General features: G+C 37.9%; 1 protein-coding gene across 1 annotated transcript in view; it reads left to right on the plus strand.

Annotated features, from left to right (window-relative positions):
- MFN1 (mitofusin 1) overlaps positions 1-12544 on the plus strand; it is a 43987-nt gene that overhangs the window by 9959 nt on the left and 21484 nt on the right. The window contains exons 4-9 of the mRNA XM_008060453.1: positions 881-1043; positions 4022-4146; positions 5979-6087; positions 8204-8311; positions 10497-10650; positions 10767-10834. Of these exons, the coding sequence (XP_008058644.1) occupies positions 881-1043; positions 4022-4146; positions 5979-6087; positions 8204-8311; positions 10497-10650; positions 10767-10834 (727 nt within the window). The remainder of the gene's footprint in view (positions 1-880; positions 1044-4021; positions 4147-5978; positions 6088-8203; positions 8312-10496; positions 10651-10766; positions 10835-12544) is intronic.

Here is a 12544-nt window from a genome sequence, read left to right on the forward strand (position 1 = left end):
GTGAACCAGAAAGCTCTCAAAGACCTCTGGAGTTTGGGTTGATTTATTGGAAAGCAAATCCATAAAGTAGGTATGAGGTGTTGTGTTATTATCACTAGGACTGCATAACAGATCTCCCAAAACTTAGCAACTTAAAAACAGCTCACTGATTCTGTGAGTCAAGAATTCAGACAGGGCACAGTGGGGATGTCTTATTTTGTTCCATGATCTCTGGAGCCTCAACTGAGAAAACATGAAGATTGGGAGTGGCTCAACAACTGAGAACTGGAAGCATCTGGAGTCTTCATTCACATGTCTGGTACCTGGGTTTGAGTCTCAGTGACTCAAAGACGGACTGTCAAACTAGATCATCTGCCTAGATATCTCCATTTAGCTTGACTTTTGTGCAGCACAGCAGACTCAGGGTCATTGGACTTTTGACATGGCAAGGCTCCAAGTGCATGTGTTCCAGAGAACAAGACAGAAGCTGCACTGCCTTTTATGACCTAGTCTTAGACGTCACCCAGTGTTACTTCTAATGTGTATTATTGTTGAAGCAGTCACAAGCCAGCCTAGATATAAGGAGATGGGATATTAGACCCCATCTTATGATGGGAGGAACATTACAGAATTTTGACCTGTGATTTCAGATTACCTCAAAAAGCAAGAAAGGTAGAAAAGTTGAGGAAAGCTTTATGAGAAAGACGGGATTTGGTTTTGTGTATTTTATTTTTTCTGAAATGTACATTTCTAATATTTGTGTAAGCCAAGTTAATAACTTTGTCATGCAGTCTTAAGAAATTTTAACAAAATTTGAATTTTAAAAATGTTGACCTTAGACTCAGTAGAACAAATTTTTACTGTCATGATTTATGTTTTTGTGGTTTTGTATATTCCTCAGGACAAGCAGTGGGAAGAGTTCTGTTATCAATGCAATGCTGTGGGATAAAGTTCTCCCTAGTGGGATTGGCCACACAACCAATTGCTTTCTAAGTGTTGAAGGAACTGATGGAGATAAAGCCTATCTTATGACAGAAGGTTCAGATGAAAAAAAAAGTGTGAAGGTATGATATTTAACCCCTAACAACTGAGTGTACCTGAAACAGTGTCCTTAACTTGTTATTTGTTTATTATTTATTTAGTTAGTTATGGAGTCAGAGTCTCACTCTGTCACCCAGGCCGGAGTGCAGTTGAATGCTTACGACTACTGCAGCTTCCACCTGCTAGGCTCAGGCAATCCTTCTGCCTTTGCCTTCCAAGTAGCTGGAACTGCAGGTGCTTGCCACCATATCCAGCTAATTTTTTGATTTATTGTGGAGACGAGGTCTCGCCAAGTTGTCCAGGCTGGTCTCAAACCCTAGGGCTCAGGCAGTCCTCTCACCTCTGCTTCCCAAAGTGCTGGGATTACAGGCATGAGCCACCACATCTGGCTTAAGTAGCTATTATAAAAAAAATTATAACCTGTCTTTATTGCTGAGGATGGAAGAATTGTTAATATTACTATTCATAACTTTGAGAGCCATCACTAATATTTTTACTTCTCTAAAATTATTCTGCTTTGTAGCTAAATTATTAGAAGAATAAAGCCTGTCTTTAAAATAAAAAGTAAATTAGGATTAAAAGTTTGTCCAATGAGAAGAACTTTTAAGTGTGTTGTTGCTGATTAATCTCAAATTTGTCTTAAAACAACAACAAATAAAACTTTGTTAAGAATTGGACTCTGGAATCTGTTTTTGATATACGTCTATGTTTTTAGAAGCTGTTTTACCTTAGGAGCATTTAGTGAGCATATTCGTGAATGAATGTCATCACTTTGTCAATTAAGGGCCAATGACAGTTCCTTACCTTTCATAAATTTCCTTTTTTTTTTTTTTTGAGTTGGATTCTCACTTTGTCGTCCAGCTGGAGTGCAGTGGCACGCTCATGGCCACCACCTCCTCGACCTGCTGGGCTCAGGCAGTCCTTCTGCCTCAGCCTTCCAAGGAGCTGGAACTATAGGTGTGTGCCATCACGCCTGGCTGATTTTTCTTGATTTATTATAGAGATGAAGTCTGGCCAAGTTGCCTAGGCTGTTCTTGAACCCGTGGATTCAGGCAGTCCTCTCACCTTGGCCTTCCAAAGTGCTGGGGTTATAGGTGTGAGTCACCGCACCCAGCCTATAAGTTTCTTTTCTTTATTTTGAAGACGTGGGGTCATAAACTTCTTAATTCAGTGTCACTAGAGTCCTTCAACCAGGAAAGTAATACAAAGAAAAAGAAATTGGAATGTAAGATCTTGACTCTGAACTGAAAGCAGTTGGTAAAGGTACTTTTGCTCATTGTGGTCACTTTCTTTTCAGTTTAGAGATCTTTTCTATAGTTCAGTACGTAGAAGAACTGTGCTGTTTTAGTTCTTGCTAAGCTGTAGGTGACAGGTGGTTCTTGTTCTGTGAGTTTGCTGTTTGTTTAGAGCAGGCAGTTCAGTCTGTAGTTTACTGTAGAATGAACACGCCCTTCAGGTTAGTTGTGAGGGAAAATGAGGTGCTTATGTAAATTCTTTTGAAACTTTAAACCCATAAAAATAGAGGAATCACTATTATTTTGTAGTTAAGATTTTTACCAAGTCAGAATTCAGGCTACTTGTGACTTTAGAGACCTGAAGGAAAATGCGGGGTGTTATTATAAATAATTCATCTCATTTTTTCTCATCTATGCACTCTACTTCCAGTACTCTTCCTTCATGCTCTTTGTCCCCGTTACTCCCAAATTTAAATTTGTTTACCTCAAGTAGTGGCCTGCTTTATGATATAAATAGACTTTGAGTCTTGCCTGTAATAGTTTACTTAGTAAAAGAAACACAATAACAATAGCTAGTACTTCACTGAGCACTTGCTGTGTACCAGGCCACTATTCTAAACACTTGTAATAACTCACACCTCACCACAATTCTGTCAGGGAGGTGCTTTATTATTTTAATTTATAGGTGAAGCACCGTTTTTTTTCCTTACAAGTTTGCGTATTAAAAAAGTCTATCAAAGCAAGCAAAAGCAAAGAAAAAACCTACTTAACATTTTCACAATGGAAATTCACTTTAGCCCTGATCAGAACTGTTGTGTCCGTTTGAAAAATAGATCTTTCTTTTTAAATTTTGATTAAAAATTACAAAGGAACCCTAGCGATATGTGTGCTGATGATTTCCTTGATTTAGTTACCAATTTGGCTTCACACCCTTTTTGTTGTATATTTAACATACATATGAAATATATTAACACATTAATTTGACAAATGTATTTATTTTTTGAGTTGGAGTTGTACTCTGTTGCCCAGGCTGGAGTGCAGTTGCATGATCATGGCTACCACAGTGTCCGCCTGCTGAACACAGGCGATCCTTCCGCCTCAGCCTTCCAAGTAGCTGGAACTGCAGGCACATGCCATTAATTTATAGTAGAGATGAGTTCTCGCCAAGGTGCCAAATTAGTGTGTCAGAAGTCATCTTGAGAAATAGAAATATATCTTAGTGAATTTAAATGAAAGAAAAGGCACAGTCACTGGTTTCCGGCAGGTTTGCATAAAAAGAGAATTGCTGAGAAAATTCCTTTATTAAAAGATGAATATGTATTGCCTCTGTCTTATTTCTGTGGGGTTTTTAAACCTATTTAATAATGACATTTCCCTTATTACTAAGTAATACACATTCATTTTAGAAGAGTCAGGAAATGCAATAGGCAAAAAGAATAAAGCATATACTTCACAAATGTGGTATCAATTTCAGGAGTTGCCAAGAACTCCATTGGTAGAGTTCTATTTGTTGGACATGTAGAATATTTTCAGCTCTGATTATTTTTGCAAGATGGTCTGAATAAACTTTTGTGGGAACTTTTGTTCTTTTTGCTTGGTGCTTTTAAAAACTCAGGCTTCTCAAGACTGCTCTGATGGTTTTATTTCAAATGACTCAAAATTCTACCTTTTGCACATGTTTTGCTAAAATAAATGTACCAAATGATAGTATTTTTATTTTTATTGAATTACGAGTAGAGTTTTTTTTTCTTTCCCTCCTGCTGTAGACAGTTAATCAACTGGCCCATGCCCTTCATATGGACAAAGACTTGAAGGCTGGCTGTCTTGTACACGTGTTTTGGCCAAAGGCAAAATGTGCCCTCTTGAGAGATGACCTGGTTTTAGTAGACAGGTAAAATTACATGTGGGTTGTATTTTCTCTTGGTGGAGGTTTGTTTATTTTGAGTTGGAGTCTCATTCTGTCACCCAGACTGGAGTACAGTGAGTGGTATGCTCATGGCCATCTCAGCCTTGACCTGCTGAGCTCAGGCAGTCCTTCTGCCTCAACCTTCCAAGTAGCTGGAACTACAGATACGTGCCACTATGCCTGGCTAATTATTTATTTATTTATCGTAGAGACGACGTCTTGCCAAGTTGCCCAGGCTGGTCTTGAATCCCTGGGCTTAGGCAGTCCTCTTGCCTCTGCCTCCCACAGTGTTTGGATTACAGGCACGAGCCACTGCGCCCGACCTGGTGGAAGTTTATTTAATAGTATAATGCTCTTACTTTAGTGTATGGTATATAAAACTTAAAAATACTCAGTTGCTACTTTGCTCTCATTAGATTGTTAAGAACAAATAAAGTGTTTGTTTTGTTTCATAATAGTTCCTGAAAAGCATAAATGCATCCATCTGATTCTATTATAAGAAATTTAAAGAATAACCACTTTTTAAAGATTTCTTTAGAATAATTTTGTAGTTTGGTTAGGTGGTTGGGATTTAGAAAGTATCTAACTAGATTATTTTCATATAAACTAAATAACTTTATCTAGATTACTTTATTTTTTATTTTTATTTTTTTGAGTTGTCATCTTGGCTGGAGTGCAGTGGCATGATCATGGCCCATCACAGCCTTGACGTCTGAACTCAAGCAGTCCTCTTACCTCAGTCTCCTGAAGAGCTGGGACTACAGGCACCGGCACCACGCCCAGCTAATTTTTTTTTTTGTAGAGATGTGAGATCTGACCATATTGCCCAGGCTGGTCTTGAACTCCTGGGCTCAAGTAATCCTCTGGCCTCAGCCTCCCAAAGTGCTGGGATTACAGGTGTGAGCCACCTCACCCGGCCTTGTTGAGCAATATTATCAGCCTAAAAAGTGTTTACGTGATTTTTAAAATTCTTGTTTCCTTTTTTGTTTTCTTCAGTTAAAATTTCAATGTTCTGTGGAAGCCTTTTGTTGTATTTTTATTTTATTTTTTGTCAGAGTCTCACTCTGTCACCCAGGCTGAGGTACAGTCGACCTCTGGGGCTCAGACAATCCTTCTGCCTCGGCCTCCTGAATAGTTGATGCTACAAGCATGCACCACCATTCTTAGCTAATTTTTTGATTTTTTTTGTAGAGACGAGGTCTTGCTCTGTTGTCTGCTGCTTTAGAACTCCTGGGCTCAAGCAGTTCTCTTGTCGTGGCTTCCCAAAGTGCTGGGATCACAGGCATAAGCCACTGTGCCTGGCCTTTTTTTTTTTTTAAGAAGCAGGATCTCACTATGTTGCCCAGGCTTTTCATGATCTCCTGGGCTCAAGTGATCCTCCTGCCTCAGCCTCCTGAGTATCTAGGACTACACGCACATGTCGCCATGCCTGGCCACTTTACTGCAATTTTTGTAGCATAGATGGTATATTAAATTTATATCTACCAGCAAGTGTTATATTTTTTATTATTTGTGCTTCAAGGCGCCTAAATCTCCTCTGAGCTGTAGTGGACACAGCTGATTGCACTTATTTTTTTATTATCTAGCCGAGTTTGTTTTGTTTTTCACCTTTCCAAAGCATAAAGATGAAGACAGTTGTAATATTGACTATGCCAATCACTAGGTTAAGATTTTCTAGGCTTCATACCATTGACCAGTAGAAAATCCTGTCTATTAAAGCCTCAAATGATATAAAAAAAGTTTTTAAAAAAATTATATAACCCAAATGTTCTTTTTAAAAAAATATGTTACAGTTTTTATTTCTCTCTAATTATTAGTCCAGGCACAGATGTCACTACAGAGCTGGATAGCTGGATTGATAAATTTTGCTTAGATGCTGATGTCTTCGTTTTGGTTGCAAATTCTGAATCTACACTAATGAACACGGTAGGATTTAATCTTATTACTGTGTTTGGGTGGTAGGAAATAAAATGGTGTTCATTTTAATTCTGAAACATGAAGGCATTCCAATTATGGGTTAGAAGGAATCTCTAAAATCAGAGGTGACTGAGGGGTTTGTGTTTTCATTGGACTGGAAGTGTCCGTAGAGTGTTCCCTGGCTTTCTGGGGCACTATAGGGCTTGGTGGCTCTAGCTTCTGATTATTTGCCAGTTTTGGGGAAGAGGTGCCAGAATTGTTGGGATGTTTAATTCTCATGAATAACAAAGTATATAGCACTCCTACTTCTGTCACCTGCCATCTGTTGGGCAAGGCTTTTCATATTTTATATTTGTCAACCTTTTCCAGCATTACCTACATAGACTAGACGTTTCAGACTAGATGTTTCAGTGTGTATACTTTAAACTTCTGTCAAACTTAGAAGAATATTTGTCCAGAAAATAGTCTAGAGCCAGATTCATCCCAAATAACCTTTTTAGAATTTAGATATCTAATATCCAAAACTATAACATAATTTTAAAAATTTGTTGTTCACCAAAAGTATATAAATGACTGAGACCATTTATACCCTAAATATAGATAAATATTTGAAGTTTATATTAAAATACTCCATTTCCATTATTTGGGTGTTGGATAGACAGACATCTGAAAAGATTTGATTTTGGTGCTTTTGCTTATACTATTGGCTGCCCTCAATTTGTCTATCTCCCAACTTTTTACCTTTCTTTCTTTTTTAATTTAAAAAAAGTTTTTTATTAGAGATTGGATCTTACTGTGTTTCTCAGGCTGGTTTCCATCTCCTGGCCTCAAAGTGGTCTTCCTACTTTGGCTTCTAAAAGAGCTGGGATTATAGGCCTGAGCCACCATCGTTGGCCTCAACTTTTTATCCTTCAAAAAGCCCTATTACCAGTACTTTCAAGCCCATCTTTATTGCCATTTATTTATAATATTTTCAGCATATACCTTTCTCTATGATTTATTATCATGGGTTGTACAATCATCTTACATTATTACTAATTTACTTAGCTAAGTTTTTTTGATTTGCTGGCTTGAGCTCAAAGCCTAATTCTTAATAAAGATTTGTGGTAGCCTTTTAAGAACATGAACTATTATATACTGCAGTTCCTGTATATAGTAAAGACTGATAAAAATTTGTTAAATTAAATTTCATAAAGGACTCATTGCAGGAGCAGGAAAATCTGCTTGGCCTTTTGGTATGTTGATTTTCTTTTCCTTTTTTTAATTTTGAAGATGTAGGGTACAATTCAGGGTGAGGTACATAAGTGCTCATCGTACAGGTAAAGTTTGATATCCTTATTGATGTTATGTCCCTCCACCTCCCTCCCCTGGCAGTGTCCCACTACTGCCAATTCCTTTCTTAAAGTATTATGATAAATATTCAGAGTTTTCTTTTCTTTTCTTTTTTGAGTTAGAGTCTCACTCCATAGCTGGACTCCAGCGATCCTTCCACCTCAACCTTCCAAATAGCCGGAACTATCACGCCCGGCTAATATTTTTATTTATTGTAGAAGTCTTGCCAAGTTGCCCGGGCTGGTCTCAAACCCGTGGGCTCAGGCAATCCACTCACCTCGGCCTCCCAAAGTGCTGGGATTACAGGCTGAGTCACCAAGCCCGACCTCCTTTTTTTTTTTGAGTCTGGTTCTTGCTCTGTCACCCAGGCTGGAGTGCAGTGGCATGATCAAGACTCACTGAAGCCTCAAACTCCTGGGCTTAGGTTATCCTTCCACCTCAGCCTCCCAAGTAGTTTACAGATATGTGTCACCATGCCTGGCTAACTTTTTTTTTTTTTGTAGACGCAAGGTCTCACTATTTACCCAGGCTGATTCTACACTAGCTCAAGCAGTCCTCCTACCTTGGCCTCCCAAAGTGCTGGGATTATAGGCATGAACCACTACCCTTGGCCTGTTTTTTTCATCTTGAAAAGCTTAACGTGCATAGAGTGTTTTGGGATCTTTTATTAACGGTGTTAATTACTGTTGTGTAAATGGTTCATACTTTTACATTAAAATAAGATGTCAATTGTAAATGAATGCAAAATATATTTTAAAAGTGAACATACTATGGAAGTTTTGATGTTTTTCAGGAAAAACATTTTTTTCACAAGGTGAATGAGCGGCTTTCCAAGCCTAATATTTTCATTCTGAATAATCGTTGGGATGCCTCTGCATCAGAGCCAGAATATATGGAAGATGTAAGTTATTTTTTCTTTAAGTTTTGAAATATATTCATGTGCATTATCTGAGAAAACAGAATAACTTATAGAATAGAACATTAAAGCAGCTATTCTCTTGTAAAAAGAGTATAGTTAGAGAAAACCTGAAGTGTGCACGTCGTAGAGACCAAAGTCTGAATCTATTTTGAGAGAAAATTGTGTTACAAAAGAACTGTCTAATCATTTCAGAGCTTCAAACTTTGGTTTTGTTTTAACTTTTTATTGAAAGGTAATATAATATACATAATAGAAAAGTGCATAAGTCATAATTATCCAGTTCAGTGAATTTTACAATTTAGCCCACCTGTGTCAGATCCAGATCAAAAAGCAGAACATCCCAATACCCAGCAACCCCTTCATGCCTCCTTGCAGCCTCTGTCCCACCTCCCAAGGGTAACCTGTTCACTTACCGTGACTCTTAACACTAATTTTTCTGGTTGTTCAACTGCATGCAATAGAATTGTATAATATCTGCTTTTTTGTGTGTTTTTTCCCCTCAATATTATATTTGTCATATGCATCCATATTGTGCATTGTTATAGTGCATTATCGTTGTATAATATTCCATCCTGTGACTATATAATTGATTTGTTTATTCTATTAGTTATGGATATTTGGGTTAGTTTCCTATTTTTAGTTAATATGAATAAAGCTACTGTGCATATTCTTGTGTATGCCTTTTTGGCGTGCATATGTATTTTTTTTGTTAGGTGTATATCAGTGGTTCTCGGTGTGGTAGTTCGGCAATTCTGATCCTTAGGGGATAATTTGCAATGTCTGAAGTTATTTTTGGTTATCACAGCTAGTGTTGTGTCATACCAGCATTTAGTGGATAGAGGATATAGATGCCGTTATACATTCTATCACACAGAACAGCAGATGAGCTGGTCCAAAACATCAGTAATGAAACTTTTTTAAAAAAAGATTAGAATATCTGGCATTTGGTCTATAAATAATGTTTATGAGTTTGCTTGATACTATTTCTGATTTTAATAAGAATATGACATTATTATAGAAAATGCAAAAAACAAGATAGAACTTGTACTGTCTCATCATGTTAGATTATTTGCTTTCATTCCCTCCTGTCATTGGAATTTTTTTAACATGAAGTTTTATATCCTCGTATTATTTTTGTCTTGTAATCATACTCTTTCAAGTTAGGGTCTCACATAGTCACAGCAGAATTAGAAAATACCACCCATAAACTATTTTTCCACAAATGGTTCAGCATTCCTATTTAGCTTAATTTTCATAAATCTTAAGGTAAAGATACCTTATCACAGCCATAATGCTAAAGGCTAGTACTAAACTGAAACTTCTAAACCTTCATCTTCACTTTGATGCCCAAGTACTAATTTTTTTTTTTTTTGATTTGGAGTCTCACTGTCACCCAGGCTGGTGGCACACTTACAGGTACCACAGCCTTGACCTGCTGGGCACAGGTGATCCTTTTGTTTCAGCATTCCAAGTAGCTGCAACTACAGGCTCACGCCACCATGCTTGGCTAATTTTTTATTTATTGTAGAGACAAGATCTCACCAGGTTGTCCAGGCTGGTCTTGAAGCCCTGGGCTCAAGCAGTCCTCTTGCTTCTGCCTCTCAAAGTGCTGGAATTACAGGCCTGAGCCACTGCACTAAGTGTTAATCTTAAACCCAGCATTGCACTTCTAAATCCCAGTTAATGCATTCTTTCCAATCTTAATTAAGCCTTTTATGTTCTGATTTTACAATAAAAAGTTTTATTATAGCACTTTCTGATTTGGCATTATTAGCTTTATTACAGAAAAATTTGAAAAATATGAAAAGAATAATAAGAAAAAATGCTTACCCCCCCTTTTTTAAAAATTGAGTCTGGGTCTCACTCTCATCCAGGCTGGAGTGCAGTGGCATGATTGTGGCTCACTGTGGTCTCCACCCCCTGGACTGAGGTGACCCTTCTGTCTCAGCCTTCCCAGTAGCTGGGACTACAGGTGCACATCATCGTGCCTGGCTAATTTTTGGGGGTTTTTTTGGTAGAGACAAGGTCTCGCTGTGTTGCCTAAACTGGTCTTGAACTCTTGGGTTCAAGAGATCCTCCCACTTCGGCTTCTTAAAGTGCTGGAATTACAGATGTGAGTCACTGTGCCTGGATTAGGATTATTTTAATACTGTTACTTTTTCTGTAGGTACGCAGACAGCACATGGAAAGATGCTTGCATTTCTTGGTGGAGGAGCTTAAAGTTGTGGATTCTTTAGAAGCAAGGAATCGTATCTTCTTTGTTTCAGCAAAAGAAGTTCTTAGTGCTAGAAAGCACAAAGCACAGGGGATGCCAGAAGGTGGTATGTATTAATTATAGGGTTCCTTTTAATGTAAAAACAGATTACAAAATAAGTGGCATGATGGAAATTGTATCTTGCTATATACTAGGCTTTAAACTTTCTGCCTTATATTACAGGTGGGGCACTTGCTGAAGGATTTCAGACAAGATTACAGGAGTTTCAGAATTTTGAACAAATCTTTGAGGTAGGAATTTTGTGAATATATTGGCTAATACAAAATTCTTGTACTGGTTGGAGAGTGAGTGTAATTTTCTATTTTCATTATCTTTGCCAGTAATCTGTGTTGTTATTTAGTGTAGTTACTGATACAGCAATGAAACACGGAAAGTTTGAATAAAGGAAGGCCCTGCAAAATGGATGATCTGTAAGAACAGAGAATTAAAGATGACAATTTATTTCTTATTCTTTTTTCTCTATGTACATATAGGCAAGAAGCCCCTTTCCAGAATTGCTTGTGTTATGCAATGAATAGAATTACCTGTATTCAGTAATTTGGAGCAAGAGCAGACAGATATAATTGATGTTAGAATGGATAACAGAATAAAATGAAGATTAACCTTTTTTCTTTTGTTCCATACTATTAATAGAAATATAGAGAACATGATTTATGCGTCTGACAACATTTTGTTGCATTTCTTAACTTTGCCACCACTTGTTCATTCTCCACATTCTGTGCCACACATTCTGAACAAATAAGTGAGTACAACAAAATCAAGGTATAGTTCCAGCACTTTAGAAATCTAGTAGGAAGCTACTAAACACGTGAGTGACTGACAGGGAGGGAGGATAACATAGTACATTTGACCGAAAAGTTCTTTAGATGTTAACCTTCTGAATTCTTATTTAGATTTAATAGTCCAGATCATCTTCCCACTTAGGAATGAACACAAAGACTTTATCATTGAAGAAACTGCCATGTATAATCACTCATTCTTATAAGTAGTCATTGCCTTAATAGAGACATGAAATGTTGAATATATGTGGCAGAATTTTTAAAGTTAAAAAAAAAAAAGCTTATAATCTCTCTCCTTTGATTTGATGTGGGAGAAAAAGGTCATTAGACAGATGAAGACAAAGTGGATGAAAGAAAACCCAATACCAGCTATCTTGGTGACATCACTGATTGTTCAGAGGCCCCTGGGTTATCAGTAGATGTCCTCCCAAGCTAAGCTATTGGATATGTAAAGTCCCAGTTACTTAGAGACCATTGTTCATTTTCTTTTTGCTGTCAAAAGAGAATTGATGCTCTCCTTTTTAAAAAAGTTTTTCTTTTTTAGAGTCAGAGTTTTGCTCTTTTGCCCAGGCTGGGGTGTAGTGATGGGATGTGATCATAGCTCATGGCAGCCTCAAACTTCTAGGCTCAAACAGTGTTCCTGCCTCAGCCTCCTCTCCTCACTTTTATCAGTTATTTCAACCATGGGAAAAGTATGTAGGGAGAAGAACTATTCTATTCCTTGTCCATCCATTTTATTTTTCTAAAATCTTATTTTTTTGTGGATGTTTATTGTTGATTATTCTACTAAATTATATGCTGTTCAGATATACATTTATACCTCCTTCATATTGGTTCATGGTATACCTCTTGCTTTCCCAGAATACCTTGAAGAGGTGGGAATGAGAAGAATAAAAAGTGTGCAGTAGCCGGGCTCGGTGGCTCAGCCTGTAATCCCGCGCCTTTGGGAGGCTAAGGTGAGTGGATTGCCTGAGCCCGCGGGTTCGAGACCCGCCTGGGCAGCGAGACCTCATCTCTACAATGAATCAAAAGATCAGCCGGGCGTGGTAGCGCATGCCTGTAATTCTGGCTACTTGGAAGGCTGAGGCGGAAGGATCGCCGGAGCACAGCAAGGCGAGGCTGTGGTGGCCAGGAGCGGCCACTGCACTCCAGTCTGGGCGA

The sequence above is a fragment of the Carlito syrichta genome, unplaced genomic scaffold, assembly GCF_000164805.1.
Source record: "Carlito syrichta isolate Samal-C Ts95f unplaced genomic scaffold, Tarsius_syrichta-2.0.1 Scaffold92608, whole genome shotgun sequence".
In the NCBI taxonomy this organism is placed as follows: domain Eukaryota; kingdom Metazoa; phylum Chordata; class Mammalia; order Primates; family Tarsiidae; genus Carlito; species Carlito syrichta.